This window comes from Etheostoma spectabile, chromosome 17, assembly GCF_008692095.1.
Source record: "Etheostoma spectabile isolate EspeVRDwgs_2016 chromosome 17, UIUC_Espe_1.0, whole genome shotgun sequence".
Lineage (NCBI taxonomy): Eukaryota > Metazoa > Chordata > Actinopteri > Perciformes > Percidae > Etheostoma > Etheostoma spectabile.
The window spans coordinates 22609576-22635981 of NC_045749.1; the positions used below are offsets into that span (position 1 = coordinate 22609576).

Genomic DNA, 26406 nt, shown 5'->3' on the forward strand with positions numbered 1-26406 from the left:
ACCTGTGGTAGCACTGAGGGTGCAGCAGTCTGCTGCTGAAGGAGCTGCTCAGGGAACTCACAGTCTCATGGGGGTGGGGGGGGGTGTTGCCCATGATTGATGCCAGTCTGGTTCATATCCTCCTTTCCCCCACCTCCTCTATGGTGTCCAGAGGGCATACAAGATGACATACAAGAAAAAAGTTCCAGTGCAGTGTAAGAAGATGAAAGGCAGCAGTCTTCAGCCTTGATTTAAGAGAAGTGAGAGGTGCAGCAGACCTGCCGTTCTCTGGGAGTAAGGTCCAGACATGTGGAGCAGTGTTTAGAAGCAGTGGACATAATCTTACCTGACGCATGGTTTACACTTAGTGGTGATGAAAAGGGCTGCATTTCTTTTCTCAATGTGACCCCTATACTTATTATTGATGTTCACTGCCAATGACGTTGACTTTCAGAGTTCCTGGAGGGCGGGGTCGGCCATGTGGAGATGCTGTTCAGGTGCAACTATTTAGCACTAGTGGGAGGAGGAAAGAAGCCAAAGTACCCGACCAACAAAGGTATGTTCACTCTACTGAAGTTAGTAATGAGGATTGCTGTTCTCTTCCCATCAACAGCAGGATTGCTTAATACTGACTCATGCCAAGTGTTGGTTCTGATGAATGATGGCTTGCAGTTCTATTTTCAGCTCAACACAGTAATACAACAGACCTTATTTATTGATATTGATTGATTTCAATATCCATCTATCCAACACCAAAGATTCTTTTGTACCTTAAAATAATGTTTCCAAAATTGTTTCAGTGGTGTTCATTAACACGTTCCAATGAGACATGGGAAGAAGGGTAATGGTAACAGTAATGGACAAACTCCGGTGCTAAGAGCGCTAACGGCAGGGAAACAGACCCAGATACCCGAGTCAGAACAGCGGCCATTCGTAACGTTACACCTCCGTTAGCGGTACCGGTTAAAGCTACATTTACTAGACAAAACAGGAATAAGGCACCAAAAGGTCTAATAATAATTTAAGGATGTGGTAGCATTGGATCTGGACGAGAAGGATAACTCTGGGAGTTGGAAGGGGGGAGGGGGTCGCAATTCTGCTTCTCACTCCGCGTCACAGGTTTGTGGAGCTGAGTGTCGCAATTTTGGTTTTATTTTGCAAATCATTACAGTCCTACTGCTTATCCAGGTCGTTTTATTTCATGAATTATATCATTAGGAAAAATATCACTGTATTGCGGTATTACAGCTTTAAAATGTATTATTTTGAAATGTCTAGGGGGAAAAAACAACTTTATTCCCCCATTGAACAAATTGTATTTTATTTTGAAACACACAGCACACTAGTAGGGAGGGGGATGTCTAAACTGCACTTCCTGTCCATGACAGCTCCTAAAAACAGCTCCTACCCCAGGAACAGTATGACGGTATGTTTTAGTGGTTTTGAAAGCGTGTTTTTTTCAAACCGCGCTATACCTTGAAACCAGGAACCGGCCCATGTCTTTTATACTGTACACCGCCAGCAAGTACGGAAAAATGTATGATGTATGCGTGATTCTGATAGAAGTATGACACGTTTTGTTTATGCGGCTGTGTTGAGTATTCCCTATTTTTTGTTGTGTTGGTACTCTAGTGATGATCTGGGATGACCTGAAGAAGAAGACTGTTATTGAGATCGAGTTCTCTACAGAAGTCAAAGCAGTGAAGCTTCGGCGTGACAGGTAAAGTGGCTTTTATTTTAACATCTGTCCAGGGCAGGGCTTTCCGAAGGGTCTTAAAAAGTCTAAAATTTCAAAATCAAATGTTGCGTTCTAGGTCTTAAATCAGTTTAAGTAAGTCTTAATTTGCCTACGTCCATGTAGCACTTCCTCAAATGCTCACTAAAAGGTGTTTTAGGTCTTAAATTTCATTCATGAAGGTCTTCTTATTTGGCTCTGGTCTCTGTCTTTGTTAAGCCCCAAAATTTCCAAAGGCTACACCACTGACCTGAGGTCAGCTCAGTCTCCTGAAATGGTTGTGCAGATCTCAGAACATTGTTCTTCTGCTATTTCATCTCCAAATTTACTTCTGAGACTTTTTTTTATCTGTGAAACAACTGTGTAGAGGTGATGTATGTGTGCTGTTTTCCAGACTTTGCGCTTGGTATGGAGCTGTCTCGTCGGCCTGTGGAGCTCCTGAAGTCCAACGCCATCCTACCAAATTTGCAATTAGCCATCAATTTTCGTAAAAAGGGCCCATATTTGACCTTTATATACAGATTTCTTGCATAAAAAAGTTTTTTAAATTTTATAATGAAATGGCAGGTGAACAATGTATAACATTGCAGTGTCTCATCTCCACTGTGTGTTTATGTGCTCCGCTCAACCAATCAGCGCGCAGCTCATCTAAATATTCATGAGCAGACTATATAAGGCAGAAAAACTCTTGGTTTTTTTATTGGTAATTTTTTTTAACAATAATTGAACAAATTAAACACTGACTAAAAAAAGAATGATAGTTACATTTTTACATGCGCTTTTCTTTCAAACCACACAAAGAATCTCTTGAGTGTCTTTCTCGATGTATTGCAGCCTTTTGCGTTTATTGCTGGAGTTGATATCGCGATGATGATTATATTTTCTATCTCTTGAGTTGATAGTCAGCGGGGCGTCCATCGGGTTTTATCAATGGAAGGGTCCGATTAGTGTCGGCTTGTGTGAGCAGAGTCTCTGACGTTTAGTTGGAATGTTAACCTGTGTGTGGGTTCTCCTTTGTTGTCAGGATTGTGGTGGTCCTGGACTCAATGATCAAAGTCTTCACCTTCACCCACAATCCCCATCAGCTGCATGTGTTTGAGACCTGCTATAACCCCAAAGGTCAGTCCACCGTTTACACTCAAAGACTTTGAAGATGTTCTGATACCATTTCTTCCTTCATAACAGAGTACTGATCCGATACCAGTGTGTTATGTATATTTTATTATATTTTAACAGCCGTGGACTACTGTCCCCGTATGGATGTGATAGGACTGCTATCAGTGTTGTTTGGTCTGGCTCAGGTTAAAGCTTTAGGGAAACATGAAGAAACACAAACAATGAACACCATAGAACTTTCTTTTACTGTCCAGTTTGACAGTCAGTCAGAGCAGAAAAAGAACTTTCAGAAACTACTTTAAAGTAGATTTCCATCAGGTGGTATCAGATCGGTGCATAAACACCAGTACTTACCCATGCCTATACTACTTTTAATGAGCTTCTTCTGCTCTGTGCACATAATTCACCTCTGGAACCACAGAACATTATTTTAGTTTGTAGTCAAATCTCGTCCCAAAGTTTCCCATTTAGTGAGTCGGTGTACATACTGTATATGTGCTGCGTCTTTCAGCAAAGCACTGGAACCATGAGATCCAAATTGTTCATGTGCATATTCTAACCAACGTTTTCCCCCCCGTCTGCCCTTGTTCTCCTCAGGTCTGTGTGTGCTGTGTCCCAACAGCAACAACTCCCTGTTGGCGTTCCCTGGCACTCATTCAGGCCATGTGCAGATAGTGGACCTGGCCAACACGGAGAAGCCCCCAGTGGATATCCCCGCCCACGAGGGGGCGCTGTGCTGCATCGCTCTGAATCTGCAGGGCACCAGAATAGCTACTGCGTCAGAGAAGGTTAGCCGTGCTGCAGTAGGGCATGGCAACATATCAGTATAAATCGATATGGTGCTATGAAACTAGATATCGTCTTAGATTTGGGATATTGTAATATGACATATTACAATATAAGTGTTGTTTCCTGGTTTTAAAGGCTACATCACAGTACAGGGATGTCATTTTTTGAACTTTCTAGACTATTTATAGCTAACTTAGTTATTGTATCCACATTTCTGATGATTCTTTATCACAAATGTTAGCGTGTAAATATTTTGTGAAAGCAACGATTACAATAGTCAACCCTACAATATCGCTAATATTGTTATCAAAGTTTTTGGTCAAAAGTATCAGCCCTATGCAGAAGTGAAAAGAATTGTTTTTGAGTTTCTGTTTCCTTGTGACTAATCCCATGCTGTTTCCACAGGGGACTCTAATCAGAATTTTCGACACATGTGCAGGTCAGCTCATCCAGGAGCTGAGACGAGGCTCTCAGACTGCCAACATTTATTGGTGAGCACTGAGCAATAAAACTGTTCACATCCTTCCCTTACAGCGCTACAACTAGGGGTGCACGATTCAGAAAATGTCACGATTCAATATCGATTTCATTCAAAAACGATTCTCAATTACAAAAATGATTCACAGTGTGTACAGGTAGTTACTTTTCCCATGTGATAGGATGCACGCATTACAAAAAAAAGAAAAGATACGAATCAATTTTTTGGGAATTCTATGAATCATTTTTGAATTGGTAGAGCTTGAATCGATTTGTGAATGTGAATCGATTTTTTTTTTTTTGTTTTGGGGGGGTTTTTTTTGTTTTTTTTACATTTTTTTTTTTTTTGCACACCCCAAGTTACAACGGTTCGCCCTTTTGTCCTTGATCAAGATGAAACACCTAGCAAGGCAAAGATTAAAAGATGCTGATGACAAATGAAAAAACCTATCAGCTTCTTCTACTTTCCGTAAAGCGGACTGTGTCTACAGGTCTTCCAGACAGTACTGGTTAGCATGCTCTACAAAGCCTCTGTGCCGTCTTTGACCGAGCACCGCCCTTTCCCCAAGCACATACGGTATGTTGACAGGTTGGAGCTGCAGTGGGAGTTGCTACGTCAGATATTAGGGGTGTGCAAAAAAAGGGATTCATATTTGATAAATGGCATGAAATCTATCATGATAGATAGATAGATAGATAGATGATAGATGATAGATAGATAGATAGATTAGATAGATAGAAAATTATTATTTAAAGTTGTCATTATGGGGTATTTTGAGGGAAAAATCAATTGAATCCATTTTGGAATGAGGCTTTAACGTAAAAAAAATGTGGAAAAAGTGAAGCGCTGTGAATACATACATTCAGTACATACATACATACATACATACATACATACATACATACATACATACATACATACATACATACATACATACATACATACAGTGAATTGTTTTTGAATCGAATCATGACATTTTCTGATTCGCACACCCTTGTCATGGACCATCACCACAGGCTCCACTCCAGTCCTGTGGAAGGTGTATGTTACACCACCTTCATTCAGAGTTACTATGAGAGTATAAAAACTATACGCAGGGTGCCATATGCTTGGGGGGGGGGGTGTGGGCTCTCTCCCTTTCTGGTCTACATATCCCTGCCTCTGCTGAATTATTTTTATCCCCAGTGGGGACAAAGTGATCAGTGCTACTTCACCAGTAGCAAATAGCAGTACTTATTGTAAGTAAAACGCTGTAACATGACAGTCTATGGTCCATGTCCATGATCCGAAAACATTGTATCTTGTCTCTGTCTTAATCTGAATGGATCTTAATTGTCTTTTCAGCATTAATTTCAACCAGGATGCGTCCCTCATCTGCGTGTCCAGCGACCATGGCACAGTGCACATCTTCGCTGCAGAGGACCCCAAAAGGAACAAACAGTCCAGGTTAGTTTACTAGCACGTTAGCTGGGTTAGGATAAATACAAAAGACTAAATGAACCTGTCCTCCTCTGCAGCTTGGCATCAGCCAGCTTTCTTCCTAAATACTTCAGCTCCAAGTGGAGCTTCTCCAAGTTCCAGGTCCCCTCAGGCTCTCCCTGTGTGTGTGCCTTTGGAACAGAGCCCAACGCTGTCATAGGTGAGTCCAAGTGTGTGTGTGGAACGCAGATGGAATCTCTGATAGATTAAAAAAAAAAAAAAGAAAAAAGAAAGAAATTAATATAAAAACAATACTATGGTACGGTGGCCGAGACGGTTCAACACAAACAAAAAAGCCACAAAACAAATACAGAAATGAGTGTGTTGTTGGTAAATGGAGCCGGGAAAAAATTATTGTGTGCTAATTCTGATTACTGTCGCAATATCTTTGTATTTCCATATGTACAGTATACTCTGCGTGTGCGTGTAGCTGAAGACATGCAATAAATCCATAGACTGTACAAATGTCAATATAAAGTCTGTAAACAAACCCTTTTACATGTCTTTAAATACACAAGAGTCCACATTCTGAATTCGGTGTATTTACCTGTTATTTGATTTCCAGTAGTAAGCAAGGTCATGGTTAAAATTCTGGGTTTTTCATGTGTATGTGACCGTGTATGTGTGTATGTATTTCCCCCGGCAGCCTATTGAAGGCATTGCTTATTCGTGACAGTCGCGTAGCGACAGTACTCCTAATTAGCCAGCGACCATGTTTCACTTCTCAAACACAAAAACCCTTCCTCCACCGGCTCCGCTTGTCAACAACACTCTCACCTCTGTTGTCTCGGCCACTGTACTATAGAAATATTACAACATTTCTAATAATAATACTTCAAATATGGTCAGTTAAAAGTAATTTCAAAGAAGTGTTTTAAGTGTAATATTATTTACATAGATAGGTTAATGAACGGAGAGCCCGTACATCCATAATTAGATGTGGCGGCGAGATAGTAAGCAGAGGTAAAAGGAAGGGAACAACAGTCGTGGCTCCAAACAGGAAAAGAAGAGCGGATGAGGAGGAGAATATTTTGAGTGGTAGGCTCTGAAATATTTGGTCATCCTGAATCTTCTTTTGGCAGTTTGGGCCATCATCTGTCAGTAATAAAAGTATTGTTGTCATCAGTTTAAATGCTGATAAGTGAGATCCTGGTGACGTCATTAAAGAGAAGTAAGACGGGGAAAGAAACCCAATCCTCCTGGGAAACAGACCCTCTAGAGCCGGGGTCTTCCACGTTTTTTAACCCAAAGACCCCTGAACTGAAAGAGAAACAGCAGGGTCCCCCCTGCTGCATATATTGTATAAAATGAAGTTGCATATTAAACTGAGCCTACGATAACGTTAGGGTGGCCTTACACCTTTTATACATACATTTTTTTTCATAAAATCCTAAGCTAATAAAATAGCCTACTAATTGTTGGTATGACCCCCTGTTGGAGATCCCTGCTCTAGGGAGTTTAATTAAGAAAAGGTCAAATGGATATATGGATTTTGTAATTGTTTTCCCTTTTTGTTTTGCTTTAAAGGTCCCATGGCATGAAAGTTTCATTATATGAGTTCCCCCAGCCTGTTTATGGCCCCCCAGGGGCTAGAAATGGTGATAGGTGTAAACCGAGCCCTGGGTATCCTGCTCTGCCTTTGAGGAAATGAAAGCCCAGATGGAACCTTGCCCCTTATGACCTCATAAAAGCATCCAAAGAGCACCATGTCATGGGACCTTTAACCATTTGACGTTTCCATCAAAATGTTTTAGTCACAAAAGCTCTGGTAGACGTTAATGGCACTGATAAAAAATATGTTGAAATATGTTCTGTAAGTCGACTTTAAACAGCCTGTACAGCTGTGTCAATCTTATTTATGCATCAAAATCAAGACCGGTAGCTTCCTGGCTGTGAGGAAGATGACCTCCCCATTCTTCCATCCATACAGTTCATTTTCTATAACTCATTTCACACAAGGTGCCTGACTGAATTTTGGTAATGGAAAACTGAAGATGTTTTGCTTTGTTTTTGGTAAAGTAATGCTGTATCAGTACTCAATCCCTTCCAAACCTGTAGTCTGACTGCTGATGGTCTAACAGTGTTTTTGATACAGTGGGGGCAAAAAGAAGAGATGTGGATTCTGACAGTGATAGGTACAGTAATGTCTTAAATGGTAGCTACCGTTGTTTTCAACCTGGACCCTATTTTCCTGTGGTTTTGTGTCTAAGTGACTGATTGGAACAACAATCGTTGACATTGGTCCAGTATTAAGAGAGATCACTGCAGTCAGCAGCAGAGAAACGAGCTACAATGGAAGTTAATACAACAATTGTCCAGCTTGTATTTACCTTCACAAAAAGTGCTCGTTTTGCCACTGACAGGCTCAGATTAATATTCTTAGTGTCTGACAACATTATAGAAAGGATTTCTAAGGAGGCTGACCTTTCTGTTAGAGTAAACCACCAGAGTCCATGTAAATAAACAGCAATTTTGGCACGGTAAAATACACTTCATTTCAAAGTCCACAGAAACAAAGTGAACTATGGCAATTCAGTTTTTAGGTTGTCTTTCCACTTTTCCAACAATCACAACTGTAGTTTAGGTTGAAATAAACACAGTTTACTTATTTTCATGTAAAAATTATTTTGCTCTATAGACGCTAAAAGTATTGCTTTTTTAAATGGAGTCTGGTGGGTTTAATGCTTCAGAGCAGTTTCTAGTTAAACAGAAAGGTCTTATAGAGGTTTTAAAGGTCTATCTCTGTAGGGATCATTTCCATAATGTTGTCAGACACTTTGAATAATAATCTGAGTCTGTCACCAGCAACAACACAACTTTTAATAGACCAAATATGACGAATAGACGATGCACATTTGCCCCATAGTGTTCCTTTGCAGCCCGGTCTGTGGCTGCTGGTTACAGCGTTAATGCTCAATACTGGACCAATTTCAGTTACACACCAAAACACAGGAAAATGAGGCCAGGTTGAAAAACCATTGAACTGATTTGACTGTTCCCGACCTCTGCAGCATGCTCCACTGCGTTCTAATAAAACTGCAGCACTGTCTGAGTTCCCCCTCTGGTTTCTTTGCAGCCATTTGTGCTGACGGCAGCTACTACAAGTTCCTGTTCAACCAGAAAGGGGAGTGTGCCAGAGACGTGTACGCCCAGTTCCTGGAGATGACCGACGAGAAAATATGACCTTTGACACTCGCCCCCCCTCTCTCCCACTCCTCTCTGGAGACTTGCTATGACACCGCCTGGTTTGTTGTTTCTTTACTTGTTTTCTTTTGGAGGAGATTTCCCAGGCTGCACTTCTCCTTATCTTGACAGACTCTTTAAGAGAGCATCAGAAAAAGAAAGGATGAAGAAAGAGAAACATAGACTTTGGAGGAGGGGGGACCCCTTACAGCCAAGAGGAACGGATGGAAGCAACAACAGGGATGCAGACGATTGTCTGTCAGACTCCTGAGGACGGTCTCTGGACAGAGGGACTCCCAAACCAAACACTAGCAAAAAGAGAGGAAGTTATTTTTCTGAATGGACAACATGCCGCTTTTTAAGATGTCTTCCGAGGAATTTACAAAAGGACGGTTATTTTTAATCCCAGATGATTGTGATAGTTAGACGGATTGAAAACTATTGAGATTTTGTCAACTAACACCACCTTACCTAACTATAGGGAGTGCCTCGAGACTGGAGAGAATCTGGATGTGTGCACATATAGTGGTTGTCATATATACATGTGTGTTTGTGTATATACCAATGTACCATATTAGGTGTCCGCAGAGCAGAATCCGAACGAGGTGACGTGGAACCGTTTCTTATATTCTCTGTATAATCACACCGCGCCAGACCGATCTTCTAACTACACACAGCTGTACAGAATAGTAGCAGGAAAAATGTCACATGTATTTTTGTTTCCCTCGTCCCTTTTTTTCATACATTGTGCAATATGTTTTTTGTTAAGAGCTTGCAGAAGTTGAGTGTCGTCTCTACCTGACCACGCAAGCTTGAAAAAATAGTTACCATGTATTGGGAAATAGTCACGCCTTTGCTTTTTCCCACCTTAAATCACAAAAGCTAATGGATTGGATGAGATTCAGAAGCCTAGATCAACTGTAAAAATGTGAATATTTAGAACTGCACTTCATGTTTTCAATGTTAATCCATTATTAAATCCAAAGTCTCCTGAAGTATGATTGGTTTTGGTTGGCCCGTGCGGCTCTCCAGTCCCAGCTGTATACTTTCTTACACTGACAACACGTGTCTGTGTTGTCAGCGGAGCTCCGTGAACTGCTTCACCAAGCCCCTCGGGGCATCCATTTATTCCAGGGTTTCCCCCACAAAAGTTGTTTGGCCTGGTGGCAAGTTTCTTTATCACTGACGAGGGCCCGGCTGGGGCCAGTCCCAGACTGATGGCAGCATTAATGTAGAGCCCAGTAGTTTCTGTGATCAGAATCATGGACAGAATGGTGAAATTGATCATTAAAAAAAGCTATAAGACATCTCACAGAGCCCCACACTTTAAGTCAGTGCTAAAAGTTGACTGGAGATTTTAAAAATACTGTATGACTCTGTCTAAGTTTCCAAATGAACCACCCCACTGTAACCATATAACCCACATAAACATCTTAAAATACATTAAAAAACTGATTTCCAGTTAAGGAAACGTAGGCCCGGTGGGCCACCAGGCTTGTTATACGCTGGGGGAAACCCTGGATTCTGCTAATGCTAATCAGGGACTCTGAAGTGCTTCGTCAAAGCCCGTGGCCATAACCAGGAGATGTGTTCAGTACAGTGGAAAATGTTAAAAGTGGAACTGTGTTAAAATGCTCATATTACGCTTTTTCCTCTTTCCTTAATTGTGTTCTATATCTTTTTGTGTGCACGTTATAGGTTTACAAAAAGCTATGTGCAGTACAACAAACATTAAACCACATAAAGCCAATGTGATGTACCCTCTAAATACAATTATAAACCTGAAGATGAGCCTAATATGAGCACTTTAATGTTTAGTGAAATATTTTTCTTTTAATTTGTCCTGTTGATTGACAGCATTTGTCTTTCATTTCAAAAACACATCAGATTGTACGACGGCGGGTGTCACTCTGTTGAACAGCCCTTGGCGGTCACTGACCCGCGGGGACGCTGCTCAAACTGAAACGCCAACTTGTGTCTGACACACTCAGAATGATTGTAAAACCTGCATTTAAATTTATGAATAAAATTTAACATCTGCTTTTACAGTTAAACTGTATGGGCTGTTAACATGCCGATTATTATATTGTGGGAAACAAGTGCCTCTACCAAAACTGAATAACTGGATTTGTAACGCTGTAACCAGCAACAGACCGGGCTACTATGGAACCCTATGGGGCAAATGTGCATCGTTAATTTGGTCTATTAAAAGTTGTGTTGTTGCTGGTGACAGACTCAGATTATTATTCAAAGTGTCTGACAACATTATGGAAAGGATCCCTACAGAGATAGACCTTTAAAACCTCTATAAGACCTTTGTTTCACTAGAAACAGTTCTGAGGTTGCTAGTGCTGAACCCACCAGACTCCATTTAAAAAAGCAATACTTTTATTGTGTATAGAGCCAACATATTTTTACATTTAATTCGGTAAACATTGGTTTTATTACAACCAAACTGAAATAGAATTGTGATGGTTTGAAAAGTGGAAAGACCGACCAGAAACAGCTTTTCATAGTTTTATTTAGTTTCTGTTGACTTTGAAGTGTATTTTACCATGCTAAAATTACTGATTATTTACATGGGGTCTGGTAGGTTTAACAAACATAATTTTGCGGCTGTTTTTATAAAAAAAAAAAAAAGGTCGACCTCCTTAGAAATCCTTTCCATGATGTCAGACACATGATACAATCTGAGCCTGTCTGCAGCAAATCGAGCACTTTTTTGAACATAAAAATAAGCTGCACAATTTCCCTATTAATTATCTATTGTAGCTTGTTTCTCTGACAGCTGCACTGTTTCTTACTGCCGGACCACTGTCAGAGTGTCGTTCCATTAGTCGCTTACACACAAAAACAAGAGAATAGGGTCCAGAATAAAAAATTTAAAAACAAAGTAATGTAAAGATATGAAAAGAACGTGAAACTTGAGATTATTGTTTGCCATGCCTCTCTGAGGCTCAAGACTAAATTTGTGTAAGATCAGCCATTAAGGGGTGCTACAGATATGAGCATGTAGGGCTCATTTAATTTTAACGAAATGTGGAGGGTGCCATCTAGGGCCACCCCCTATAAAAATGCATTGATGCTTTTAGAACTAATGTAGGAAATGAATGTAAAAAGGAAGTTTTCAAATTCCTACCTTGCAGCTCACTGTGCGACATATCCTGACCTTTGCCTTGCCGGTGTTCTGACTGGGTTAGACCTTCATGGACTACAAGGGGTGTCGGGGAGGCTTGGGCCCATCATAACTTTGGTTGTGGGTCCTGTGCTCCTTCAAGGATTCAGTATGGTTGAATGGTGTCACCGCCTACTCTGGGTGCAGTCACTTTCTCGAGAGTCCCTCCTCAATTGCTACAACGCCGAGCCCTGTTCAGTACTGTATACCCTGGTCTATGTCCACAACGTTCCCCTTCTTGATCCGGTGTCGCCGGAAATGTCCCTTATTTAGGCCTGATGTCCATCCCCGTCCTCTCTCTGTGTTGGCGTTCTGACCTCTGGTGGATTTCTGAGAACTATGGTTACCTGGTCCTCAGATCTCTGCAGGGTAAATCCAGACAGCTAGCTAGACTATCTGTCCAATCTGAGGACTATAGTTACCTGGTCCTCAGATCTCTGCAGGGTAAATCCAGACAGCTAGCTAGACTATCTGTCCAAACAGAGTTTTCTGTTGATGACTAAAACTACTTCTGAACGTTCACATGTTCCACCAAAACAACTTCCTTCCTGAGACTATTTAGCAGAGGCACCAGGGCGCCGTCCGGAGCTTAGCCCCGCCCAAGACGATTGTGATTGGTTTAAAGAAATGTCAATAAACCAGAGCAGGTTGTTCTCCCATCCAGGAATGCTGTGATACCAATTTAATAAATCAAAAATGACAATATTACAGTACAAATCTTTTCCTTTATGTTCCAGGTTCTACTACATGAGCCGTCTCTGTAACGTAGAGATTTTCCTGCAAGTTTCTAGAATTTTCCGATTCTTTAGAGGCGGTTCGATCGGTGCATAAAAAGTAGTGAATTCAGTTCCCAGCCCTAGGTTTGTCATCTTCTTTCCTCATTTGAACAAAAAGAACAAAATAATCGTTCAGACTGACTGAGTTTGCATTTGCTCCGCAGAGAAGGCTTTTACTCAAAGAAATACAAACTAAGAGGTTAAGTGTTTTAAATAAATTTATAAAAAAAAAAAAAAAAAATGCATTTACCCACTGAAGCAGAACGAACACCTATCACTTGTTTTTCCTCGTAACATAGAATAATCTGAATAGACTGGTTAGAAGCCTGAACAGAATCAAATAATTAAGCCAAGAGTTGCCAACTTCAAAAAAAAAAGGTAACAAACAGCCCATGGTGACGGGAAGAAACAGCAAAGAAAATTACAAAAAAGGAGGAAAAAACGACTAAGAGGGTTAAGTGCAGCATCATACAGCGGAGATTCATTCAGTTCCATATTCAGATAATGTGCTCAGGTACATTGTCTCTAGATCCGTAACATGCAAGCTCGATGAAGCATATGGTCAGATACGCATGGGAATATACTTTTTTTTTTTTTTTTATCTCATAGGATATTTGAAAAATATGAAAAAACAAATCTGTAGATGATTAGTGATAACAAAATTCCATTTGCATGAATAAGCAGAAGAGCATCCAGTCCATAGATAGTGTTTTCTTTAAAAAGGAGACTACATTCATTTCACTGAACAAAGAGTCCACATACAAAAACAACAGAAAGGGTTCCAAAAATATCATGTTGGGATGTCTCAATGTTCTTAAGGACCTCACTTATAGCTTTTAGTTATCTTAATTATTACTAGATAGTTTCTGTGCCTTGGGAAACGGAGAAACACTCAAAAACAGAGCCAAAGATACACTTGTACAACGGAATACTGCATATCTACTCACGACTGGGCTAGGTAGGTCCACATGGAGGCTAGCTGCCGAAGGTGGGAATGTCCACACACACGTACACACACCTCCCGTTAGCGGAATACACTACTGGTGATCTCACGTGGTTGCTGTTGTCTATCGACACAGTAAAAGCGCTCGTCTGTAATGCTACCAGGATGAGGCTCCGTTCCATCTTCATCAGTCCTCCTTGCTTGTCCAGAAAGTCATTCTGGAGTTTCTTGAAATCAGGATTTTCTTTTTCTTCCTGTGCTTCTTCTTCTGTGGCATCTGGGTCTCAAGCTTCGGGTTTCACAGTCATCAGCAACTCTTGATTCCTTTTTTTTTTTTTTTGTCTTTTAGTTTTTGATCGTGTTTGGTGGTCTTAAATATATGGAAGAGGATCGGGAGGGGGGTGGGGGTGTTGAGGAAGAGGGTTTTTAACATTCTCTAAGCCCTGCAGGTGTTTCCCAGTCACTCTTCTGTTTTTGGCACCTTGGAGTAGATGATGGAGGGGGGGGACAGTGTGGGAGTGAGGCTCAAGTGTACAGGAGAGCAGGGGTCCAGAGTCAGACCGCGGGGGGGGGGGGGGGGGGGGGCGCTACTTGTCACCGATGTGTTCGATGACCCTGCTTCTCGGCTATGTCCGTGGGGCCGTTGTATTGTTGTGTGGCGTGCAGTAGCTTTCCCTCCCCCCTCATCTCCCCACCCTCTTGACTGAGGTTGCTCCTGCAGCGCTCCGTTCTGCCTCTTGGTGGGGGCGGGGGCGGGGGCCGCCAGGAGGTGCAGAGGGGTCGCAACAGCTGGTAGAAAGAAAACAGTTACCATGAGGAGTGAGTCATGGGAAAGGCTTTAACACGTTCTGCATTCTGGGGAAAGGTTTTGCAACAACGTGTGTCTTTCCTGCATCCATCTAGGGTGCTAATGTCTTTGTTGATGAAAAGGAAATTATAATAGATTTTTGGGGTGGGTTGCCTCGGCTAGTCATGAAATCTTTCGCTCCACACGCTCGCTTTGCAGTCTCTCTTTCTGTCCATTTGCTGTGTGTGTGTGTGTGTGTGTGTGTGTGTGTGTGTGTGTGTGGTGTTTGTGTGTGTGTGTGTGTGTTAGTCACCTGTGCTACCAGTACTGACGGGGACGAGGTGGGTCCCGTTCTGCGTGATGGCCTTTATGGGGAGCTGGTGCTGGCCGAGCGGGGCTTGTTGCACGATGGTTACCGTGGTCAGCGGGGGGGCCGCAGAGCTCTGGATGATGCGGCTGACTCCGCCTAGCGACGAGGCCGTGATGGATGGGACTGCACACGGGGAGAAAAACACACACAGTCTCAACGCAATGCTTCTGACTACGGGGGGAGGGGGTGGGGGGGGGAGAAATAACAACAGGTCTCACGCTTGATCTCTCTCTCGCCACCTCCGTTCTCCTGAGGTTCCCGGCCCACTGTCACAGCGGGCTGTCCGCCAACAGTTGCCATGGTGACGGTTGGGATCTGGTGGACGACGTGTACCGTCTGCATAACAGGGGCGGAGCTAACAGACGTTGTTACCATGGCGGGCGACGCCATAGCGTAGGTCCCAGGCTTCATGGTTGTCTGAGGCATCTGGCGCTGCACGGCAATCAAAACCGGTGGCTGTTGAGGGGGGGAGCCTATGGGGGGGGGGGGGGGGGTTGTAAGGTTTACGGTTACTGACAAACTCCTTACTCTAGGTGTGACAGAGGCACATAAATACTGCACGCCATCACAAAACATGAGGGGACACAGTATAAGAACAGTCCATTTTTACCTCAGAGTTAAAACACAAAGAAAATACAAAAATGTCCTTTTTGTCCTGAGGACAGAATCTTGGGGAATGGAGTGCTTTACCAGAGGAGTTCTGTGCAAAGCGGGCCTCTTGGATGACAGCGAGTTTGGGCTGGGCTGTGGTGGTTTGGGTGGGGGCTGGCGGTGGGGTTGGCTCTGGCTCCATGGGGACAGGAGAACCCTCTCTGGACAGGCTGTCCGGGGTCTGGACCCCACTGGAGTGGGCAGACAGCGCCCCTGTGTGGCTGGGAGACGCCGGAGCGCTCCTGGGACAGGAGTACAAAGAAGGTTGATTATTGACACGCTGTTGCCCCACCGACTGAAGTAACACACTGGTGTCTGGATGAGAGAGTTCTCTACCTGGAGGACAGCGGCCCCACGGGGGTCCTGAAGCAGGGCACCCCCCGGGGCCGCCGCTTCCTGAACGCTTGTTCTACCAGCTTCCCCTCCGAGGAGGGGTCGATCCTCCAGAAGGAGCCTTTGCCCGGCTCCTCCTGAGACCGGGCCACTTTGATGAAGTACCGGTTCAGGGACAGGTTATGGCGGATTGAGTTCTAAACACAGAGAGAGAGAGAGAGAGAGACACAGAGACAGAGAGAGAGAGAGAATTACTAAAGTTGTACAATTCTTTGACATGATGGCAGTGTTACAGGGGAAGTTTGTCTTGGGCAGTCCAGAGAACGAAAACGGCACCCCATCGCATAGAAACGCACAACAAACATACAACTGTCTCTTAGAGTCTTAGAGTCTTAGACTAAATGTGTTTGGGGTTTGGAGGAAGGAGCGGCGGGACTGCGCAGGTCTTATGGCCTCATTATTTTAGGAAGTATGGTTAGATACAGGTTTTGCAGGTTTTCTACTTCCAGTCAACAAAACCTTAACCAGTTTTGTAAGGGTCCCGTTTTGTTGACATTGTTGAAAATGTGAAGTAGCTAAACAAGTGAGTGCTTTCATTTTTATAACATTCGACTGGGATCCCCCGATTGATTGGCTGCTGATTGTTATCGAACGGGCATTAATGCTTTTTGTAGGAAGAAGAAGAAGAAGAAGAAGAAGAAGAAGGTGTAGTTGTGGAGTGTACTGGACCGGGCATACGACAGTAAGGCTACTCAACATGTTGGACCCGTTCAGGAGACAGCGGTCCCACTGGTGTCCCTGTAGGCAGACACTCCAGTCTGCATTGCAGTCCCATGCATTTCACTGCTAAACCTTATTGATTATCAGAAGATAAATTTAAACAATGCTAGTCTCATTTCCTGAAGCGCGGGGGGGGGGGGGGGGGGGGGGGGGGCATCTTCAAATTCAGCCGCCATGTATTCAATTTACAGTTCTATTAACAAATAACAATATAACAGTAAAGCAGCAAATCCCCATGTTTGAAAAGTGCCTCAGCTGGTTTGCTTTTACAGAGACAGATGACAGCTGATCACGCAGCCCTGATCCATCACTACCATCCAAGTCCTGCATGTGTAAGAAACAGTAGCACGTAGGGAAGACTCTGACCTGCCAGCCCTTGTCGGCTGTTCTGTAGTAGGGGTAGTTCTTGGTGATGTGGGTGTATATTCCATTCAGCGTTAGCTGTTTATCCGGGGCCATGGTGATAGCTTGGACTATTAGTTGTGCATATGAATACGGAGGTTTGGAGTCATCCTGTGGAAAAGAAGAGAGTAAAGTTTAATGGATGAGCCATTGGGATTAAAATGTGTTTTGTTAATGAAAAACAAGGTAAGCTCCGGTCATGTTTTCTCACACACTCCAAAGTCTACTGTTGTTGGGAGCATTGGGACATTTTTGAGACTTCAATGAGTAACCTGGGATGTTCACAGTGCACAGACACCGGATGTCTTTCGTTGGGAAATATCCTACATTTTAAAATGAAGCAGATGCACCAACAGTGTTCATTCACATTTCCATTGCCCAGTTCCAAGCTTTAGACTGTCCCACTCTCACCTTTGGGCTGTCTTCACCTGAGGCCTCTTTGTCGTTTTCTGATTGGGAGTTGTCTCCTATGAGGTCGGAGGCCAGAACACGGCCTGTCCTGTAGCTGGAGAGCCCCGCCCCCCGCGGACTTGACGGACAGGAGTTTGCCGCACTGAGAAATTGAAAAAAAACATCTGTAATTGTGCATACATGTCTGGAACAATGCCCAGACAACCACTTGCTGGGGTTATTACTGTACCCTTAATTAAGCGTTTTAAACGCTGCACAGAGCCCCCCCTCACCTGATGGTGCCGGTAGGTGAAGGCAGTGGGCTCATGAGGTGGGCGATGTTGTCAGGAATGTTGATGGTCAGTGGGGAAATTTGGGGTTGGACGGGCTTGACCGGTGATTCCGGCACGTTCCTTGGCTCCTTCTTGTCACTGGACAGGGCTGTGAACGTGATCTTTATGCTTGTGCTGGGGAACCGCAAACAACACCTGGGAACCAAAGACAAAACACAAAGGTGTGTGTCAAATGTCAACACAGTTGCATTCAAATGACTGTGCAGGGTTTCCCCCGGAATAGTTGTTTAGCAGGTGGCTACGAGGGCCCGGCGGGGCCAGTACCAGACTGATGGCAGCATTAATGTAGAGCCCGGTAGTCTGTGTGATAACAGAATCGTGACATGCTGTAAGACAGCCTCGACCCCAGGACCAGGACCCGACACATTAACTACAAGCTGACAGGAGATTTGAAAATACAGTTTGACTACATCCAACTTTCCAACCAAGCGGCCCCACTGTAACTCTAGTTTAAAGAATGTATTGAAATATATATTTTTTTTAAATAATTACCAGTGGCTTAGGCCAGAGGGGGGGCAACTTAGGCCCGGATGGACACCAGGCTTGCTCAACACTGGGGTAAACACTGCTGTGATTATATGTGTCTACATTTGAATACACATTAACTAAGTGGGAACCATAATGCTGATTAATGCCACTGTACAAACAAGCCTCCTGCCTGGCAACAAGGAGGTCTAACTGAGCCGAGACAGGAGCGCTGAGATTCAGCCCCACAGTTTAAATATGGACCTCCACCATGACCATTATGTAACCCATCATGTCTAACACGTCCCATTTATTTTTAATAGGGTATATTTGGACCAGTTGATCCTACACCTTCTGATGAATTACTCCTTTGGCGTGGTGACAACATTAAACATATCCTAACTAAATATTTATGACGATTAAATGCCAAATGTGAGTTACCACAACAACTATTTGACATGAGTTTGGGGGGGGGGGGTTAACAAGTGAAAGAAGAGAACAAGCTGAGCAGTGTAAACACACCAACTGGGTACATGACACCAAGTCAACATGGAGCCTGATCCAAATAACTACAGCACTAACCTCAGCATCCCAGTAAACCCCCCTCTTATGGCCCAATCATTACCTGTTGTGCAGATTAGCATGTGTTGCTAGCATGTTAGGTAGGTCAGCAGCAGTAGCTCTCTATCAAACCAGACTCTGTTACATTCGGCCTTTTATGTGTTTCTTATTTAGCTATGAGTAAACCCAGGGGCCTGGGGACCATGTATTACAGGCCGTTTTGGATAGTTAGGGGCCATACTGCAATTCGGCCTGCATGGATCACCAGGGAGATCAACAATAAATACAACCAGCTCCTAGACAACAGTGTACAGGTGCTTTTTGGAGGATTTGTGTGTCTGTAAATGATAGTGGGGTCTAGACCTACTCCATCTGGAAAGTGTCCTGAGATAACTCCTGTTAGCATTGAATAGAACTCATTCTTAGCTGGATCATGACGGATTAGTGGACTATATGTATGCCGAATGAACCAGATCTCCCCAAACGATTGCCTTAAATGTCGTGGCTCAAGTTAAAAGGGTGTGCTGTGTTGACCAATGGTCAGCGGCAAACTGACACATTTGGCATGGTGGTTTGGTGACGTTATCGCCATCCTAACGCGCTGCACGCGCCCGACCGGTGTTACTTGACACAACACGTGCAACATCACTGCGGGACAACAACAACAAGACCACATGAACCCGCAATCCGCAAACAAACTGGCCACATCAATCTTACATTCGTGGAAGCTGGAGGGGGGGCGCCCCTCTTCTCTGGAACACTCCATCGACAAACACCCCGTTTTTTCCAAGGCATCGGAGATAGAATTCCCCCGTGCCGGGGCCGTCTTCCCCCGCAGTGAATATCTCCAGGTGCCGCCGGGAGATGAAGCTGGAGTGGCCCATGCTGACGTCCACCGAACCCTGCGAGGAGTTCCGGCCGATGGTCACCGACCTTTTCTTCATCAGATACTCTAATTCTCGGCCCTCGAGCCGGGCTACAGCCGACCCCAACATCCCGCTTACCACCGCCATCTTCACAAGTATCTGCTGGACTTTTGGAGGGGTGTTTTGCGCGGAAACGTATAAGCGGTTGCAGGGAATTGAAGGGGGGATAATTTTGGTTTTGTAAAAAAGGGGGAATCCAATTTTACACCGTGGAGAATTTGGCTAGGAACGTGCCAGACCGGGGACACAGCGGCTCCGACCCACCGCCGCGAAGAAGAGGAAAAAGAGAGGAGCGTCGGCCAATCAAAACCGGCCAAACGGACGGAAGTACTGCGACAGACAATCCGTTGAACCAATGGGAAGCCGAACTGGGTATGCAGATGTGGGATGTTTACCAATGACAACAATAATAAAAATATTGGTAGAAACGGGCTCGGTTGCACCGCAGGCTGACACGCAGATGGATGGAGAGATGGAAAAAGCGGCGCAGTGATTTCAAGGAGGCGGGAGTGGCTGTGGATGTGGGGAGGGGCCCATAGCCCGTACATAACTATATATTTCATATTCATATTCATATATATACAGTCTATGGGAGGGGCCCTTAGACAATGTTTTTCTACAGTGCCCAGAACCCTTAAAACCCACTAGAACAGATTTCTCTGGCCACTTGGGGGCAACAGAAACTAAACTAAACACAAAAGTGATATAATAAGAGAAAAGCTAGGAGAGATCCCATAGAGAGGGAAAATTGCAACTTTTTCATTAGACTGACATGAATGAACTTACTATTACTAAACGTTAAATGTAACATAAAAAAGACTTTGATTTCTGAACCCGTCCGTGAACACAGACATTTTAAGACTCCATGGTCCCACGCAACTTCACAATGTCATCAAAAGTCTGTGTTTACATTTATTGTCGCGATTGGGAGACCCCTAGCTACAGATCATAATAATATAATATATGTTTACCAGTTTACCTATCTGTCCAACCAGATTGGACAGATAGTCTAGCTAGCTGTCTGGATTTACCCTGCAGAGACCTGAGGACCAGGTAACCATAGTCCTCAGATTGGACAGATAGTCTAGCTAGCTGTCTGGATTTACCCTGCAGAGATCTGAGGACCAGGTAACCATAGTCCTCAGATTGGACAGATAGTCTAGCTAGCTGCCTGGATTTACCCTGCAGAGATCTGAGGACCAGGTAACCATAGTCCTCAGATTGGACAGATAGTCTAGCTAGCTGTCTGGATTTACCCTGCAGAGATCTGAGGACCAGGTAACCATAGTCCTCAGAAATCAGCCGCAAGTTAGAATGCCAACACAGAGACAGAGGACGGGGACGGATATCTGGCCTAAATGAGGGACATTTCTGGCGGAGTCACCTTAACAGTCCCGGAAGTGAAACCTCGCTGATGTAGACTACTTATAGCTCCCCGGAGATCACCATCTCGCTCCTCGCTCCTCGGGGCAGGAATAAGGGCTCTGAGACGAAGGACAGAACAACGTCCAGTTCAACCGAGGACATATCAAACAAGGGAAGAGAGGTTCAGCCTACGACATGGTGAAGGAAGCGAGTCAGTGAACCTTGGTGTAAGACATTATGTCAAATTATTTCTGAGTAGTTAACCCTGTCCTGGAGATTTCATCTAGAAACTGTATACACACATACTACTCCTACAGGATTTACTTTGATCAAAATATATCATCTCATAACAAATAGTTTGACATACAGCTTGCTTTATGAATTCATGTAAACAATCTGTTGTAATATTTTCCACTGCATGAATCCGGCTCCCTGCAGCTCCATGCAGCCACGGTTTCCCTGCAGCACTCCTCTACCAGCTGTAGTACAGCAGCAGCCACGCTGTGTGTGTGTGTGTGTGTGTGTGTGTGTGTGTGTGTGTGTGTGTGTGTGGTTCAGTTGGTGTTCTCATGGATATGATTATGTCATTTCTGCACACTGTATTTTAATCTTTTTTTTTTACTTTTTAACCCTATTTTTTTTAACCCTATTTTTTTTTTTCGGTTGTCCAGTTGATAGTTATTTATGTATTCTAAGACGATAACATGCAAGATCATTTATAATGTAATTATTCAGTCCATATATAATATTGTATTATCTATAATAATGTATCTAACATAATACATAATTGAATAAATGGCCATGCCATGCTACTGTTCTAGAAAGGTTGATACATTAATAATACATTTATGATATTTTTTAAATCTTATCTTAGTATAGAAAACATGATTATTCTCACAGCGATTTTATTCTCACTACTTTCACTCTAAAACAAAACAGGAGAATTCAGATTAAAAAAGAAAAAGTTACAAGTTATAAATGTAGTAAGTAACATCAATACGCATTTTTCAAATATTTTACTTCACCTATTAAATTGTTACTTTTAATCTATAATTTTGAAGTGCTCTGGTGCTGAGAAATGTAATATTTGGTCTTATCATATTATGTATGTAGGCCTTTTCAGTACATTTGCAGAATCATTTTACAATTTCTCCATACCATGGTATGGTAAATAATAAGAGGAAACCTTGTTTATTGCGAACATTAAAGCACACATGATTTAAAGAGATGGCGCTTCAGTGGGATCTTCATATATTACCTTTGCATCGATGAGCATTCCCAACTTCAAATGTGACAGGAAGTGTGTCCCCATACTGGGACACTAGTCCTCTCTGAGCTAATAGTAGTGTACTACTATGATTATTATTAATATTAGTAGTAGTAGTAGTAGTAGTTTGTGTGTTCTCCCCATTTCTGCGTGGGTTCCCCCCCCATCAGAAACAGGTAGCAGGTTCCCCGGCCGCTGTAAATGGCTGCCCACTGCTCCCTTAAGGATGAAGTTTTCTTATTATTATGTTTATGTATGTGACAATAAAGCACCTTTCCCTTAGTATTTAATGAGTTGCGCTGAGCTGCAGTAAAACATCAGACCAGTGCTGCAGTGCTGCCCCCTGCTGCTCATGCAGAGACATCGCTCTGCTTTCATTCAGCTGCAACATCAATACTAGCGTGTACTGTAGTATCTATATATACTTATACAGTACATGCACAGTATATTGTGTGTATATTATTTATATATATATGTACATGACTGGTAACAGTACACACGTAGATATATAAGTATACATTGTTAACAATCCAGCCCCAAGTTGTAGTTAGTAATATATATATGCATAATGACAATATATACAGTATATATATAGTAATTAGTAATTGTATATGTATTATGAAAACTAAATATATATATATATATATAGATAGATAGATAGATAGATAGATATACAGTATACTGTATATAAATATATTTACTGTATACCGTATATTATAAATATATACAGTACATTATTACGTTTTATTTTTACATCCAGTTTTAATCATTTGCCATACTGTCTACACACATTAAATTACTTAATTTATACATTTTTAATATACTGTATATATATTTGATCTTACAGTGGGGGGTGTTTATGTTTCAGGTGTCCTGATGCTCATTTTCTCATAATCTGTTTATATCTGTATGAACTTCAACGACCCAACCAAGCTTGGTAAATATGGCTTTTTAGTTATGATTTGATTTATTTTTGCTTTTTTGTTATAAGTTGTATTTGAGTTGATCTTGAATCCCCGTGGTTACTGCTGCAAAGCCCGTCCCCTCTGGGGACAAACCAAGTTCTAATGGAACTAGGTACATTTACTCCAGTACTGTACTTCAGTCCAAATGTTGAGGTACTTGTACTTTACTGGAGTTGTTTCTTTTCATGCAACTTTCTACTTCTACTCTGCTACATCTCAGAGAGAAATATTCTACTTTATATTCCTCTCCATTCATCTGACAGCTTTAGTTACTAGTTACTTTAGTTACTCCTCTACATTCATCTGACAGCTTTAGTTAACTAGTTACTTAGTTCTAGTTACTTTAGTTACTCCACATCCATCCATCTGACAGCTTTAGTTACTAGTTACTTTAGTTACTCTCTACATTATCATGACCGTTTAGTTACTAGTTACTTTAGTTAATAGTTACTTTAGTACCCTCGACACTTCATCTGAACAGGGGGGGGGGGGGGGCTTTTTAGTTACTAGTACTTTAGTTACTAGTTACTTTAGTTACTCCACTCCATCCATCTGACAGCTTTAGTTACTAGTTACTTAAGTTACTAGTTCCTTTAGTTACTAGTTACTTTAGTTACTAGTTCCTTTGGGAACCTCACGGCTGACACATTTTGAACTCCTCTTGCTGAAACCCCGTGTGACGGGTCCCGGAGTTTTCAGAGACATCTGAGAGGCACTGTGCCGACATTTGGAAATCCATCCGTCTGTTTCTTTGTCCTGTTCTTGTGACCTGGCGTGTTAAGACTGAGGATTATTCCCATGTTAAGATTAAATACCATATAAAAATACTATAAATACTAGGGTGTCTACTTTAATAACAGAGGAACAACTTGGGCCACATACAGTACCTGATATAAAGATTATACGAGAGCACATATTACAACTACATCTGTACAAAGAGCTTGCAAAAGTTTGCAATATATTATTATATTGTTATGATTTTTTATAGACAGGACAAATGTTTCCCCCTTCTTACTCACACATACCCATTCTTGTAAAATGAGAGCACTCCCCGTCCCAGTTGGACTGGTTTCTGTTGAACGACCAGTACTCAGATTTCACAACAGAGAAACCACCACAGAGACTAGTCAAGAAATCAATAAGGAAGAGAGGGAGTCACTCAATTGCACTAAATTACATAATTTAACTACACAGAGACATAAAATGACTATGAGATACGAAACAACTACAAAAAGATGCAACATGTCTACAAACAGATAAAAACGTTCACAAAGAGATACAAAATAACTACATAAAGACACAAAACTACTATCAAAACCCAAATAAATGTAAAAACTACTACTACAGACTAGAAAGACCTTGACTGTAGGCTATTTGGAGTTCCAAATAGCTACTTATTGATCATATTTTACATATATAATTGAAATAACAACTACATCCAGATATCTGTAAACTTTATTCCCAAAAAGTATTTACACGTCACAAAATCAGCACATAAAAAAATAGAAATTTGTTATGTTTTCTTCCTCTGTGCACAGCCCGTCTGCCTGCTGTGGACGCAGGAGGCTTTTCCCTGATTAAGGAATTGTCTTTCAATAAAAAAAACGCCTTTAGTTCATAACTTCATGTTTTCAGGAGGGAATCCGTCCTTCAGCAGCGGGAGAGCCAGGCGTCACCTGTAAGGAGGAGAGAGAGGTTTGTATATCAGAACAACACATTAGATTGGCAATGGAAAGGAATGTGAACGGAGGAAAAAAAGATAAAGACTAAAGTCTTTCTTAAATATGCTCTGTAAGGCTTGTGAGATGGAAGATTATTTTCCGATAAAGTAAATCTGTTGAAGCCATAGTGCATCGTTTCTGTCTCCCCATGAGGAATGTAATGACAGCAACACTGACGGCCACATCACACAAGTCTTCCTGGATCGCACAAACCCCCACCCGTCACCTGACGCCCCGATCTCCTGAACACAGTCCCACTGAGAAGTCCAGAGAGAGTGGTGAGGAGCTGAGAGTCTTAATTAGCTTTGGAAGAACTCGTTTGGTGATGGCGGGAATGGAACTGACGTTTTTAATATTAAAATGTTCCACACTAAAGCTTTAATTAGTTTGAAAAATAAGACATGAAAGGATCTGGAAGATTTCTCTCTTCTACTTCAGATAACGTTAATAATGACAGTAATTTGAAGAAGTTGACTTTCTTGAGATAAAGGAGCCAATGGGGTGGCAGAATTTGAATGGGTTGAACATGAACTCACTCCTGATATGTTGTAGTATGAGAACTGAAAATGAATTAGGAACAATAAAGGATGGCACAGAGTAAATACATTGGCAATAGATTTGGTCACTATAGCATTATATTTAAATTCATTTTCTTTCACATTTTATATTTTCTGCATTTAAAAAGAACTATCTAAGCTTGGATGTCATTCAGGATACATGGTAAATGTGGAGAAAACTATGGTTATGGATATAAATGGCACTGTCCCACATAGTGGAAAGCTCCAGAGTGGATTTAAATGGTCCATGGGGGGTCTTAAATATCCAGAGCCAGTCACAATCCTGCTCATACCGGAGGAATATTCATAAATTCTGCTGCTGTCCCAGAGTAAAGCCATCCTGGGGAGAGGTCTTCCATCAGGATCTACCCCGAGATCCTACTGTGGCTCTGTCAGGAGCGATGCCTAAAGGACTGACTGGAAGGTCTGAGAAATATCTTTTAAAGCAGCATTAAAATGTATAACTATTAGATGGCTAAACCCCCCCCCCCTTCATATAACACATGGCTCCAGAAGGTTTGGGACCTCTATCAGATGGAGCACATTACATATTTCTTAAGGCTTCCTTAGCAGTGGAGTCCTGTAGTATCTCTAATAAGACTGATCAGCCTCCCCCCGCCACTGCCTCCTTTTAATTCTTTTTGATTTTTTACATAATCCACACATTGCCTTATGATGCTTAGTGGAAGCAGGTTTCTGCCAGTTTTCTGACTCTTTATCTCTATGTGTGTTTGTGTATATGTCTGAATGGGCATTTATGATTTAATATGTTTATGTTAACAACTGGGAGTGGATATATGTATTTGTTTTTTCTTTGTTTCTATTTCTTTGCCTTACTTGCTTGTAATCTTAATTTGGAT

At 42.3% G+C, this 26406-nt stretch overlaps 2 protein-coding genes across 2 annotated transcripts in view; one reads left to right on the forward strand and one right to left on the reverse strand.

Moving 5' to 3' along the window:
• The window catches only part of LOC116705657 (WD repeat domain phosphoinositide-interacting protein 3), a 14069-nt gene extending 4315 nt beyond the window's left edge, over positions 1-9754 (forward strand). Inside the window, exons 3-10 of the mRNA XM_032542020.1 lie at positions 434-535; positions 1612-1699; positions 2739-2833; positions 3428-3618; positions 4025-4110; positions 5442-5543; positions 5615-5736; positions 8653-9754. Coding sequence (XP_032397911.1) covers positions 434-535; positions 1612-1699; positions 2739-2833; positions 3428-3618; positions 4025-4110; positions 5442-5543; positions 5615-5736; positions 8653-8759 — 893 coding nt within the window. The 3' untranslated portion in view covers positions 8760-9754. The remainder of the gene's footprint in view (positions 1-433; positions 536-1611; positions 1700-2738; positions 2834-3427; positions 3619-4024; positions 4111-5441; positions 5544-5614; positions 5737-8652) is intronic.
• A 4359-nt stretch (positions 9755-14113) lies between these two features.
• LOC116705505 (forkhead box protein K2) lies at positions 14114-20098 on the reverse strand. Its single transcript, XM_032541708.1, has 9 exons — positions 19463-20098; positions 17660-17854; positions 17388-17529; positions 16941-17087; positions 15798-15991; positions 15501-15703; positions 15029-15283; positions 14754-14933; positions 14114-14442 (listed from the first exon to the last, which is right to left on the reverse strand). The coding sequence occupies exons 1-9, from the start codon at positions 19756-19758 to the stop codon at positions 14114-14116; spliced, it is 1941 nt and encodes a 646-aa protein (XP_032397599.1). The 5' UTR covers positions 19759-20098.
• Between the last annotated feature and the right edge of the window lie 6308 nt (positions 20099-26406).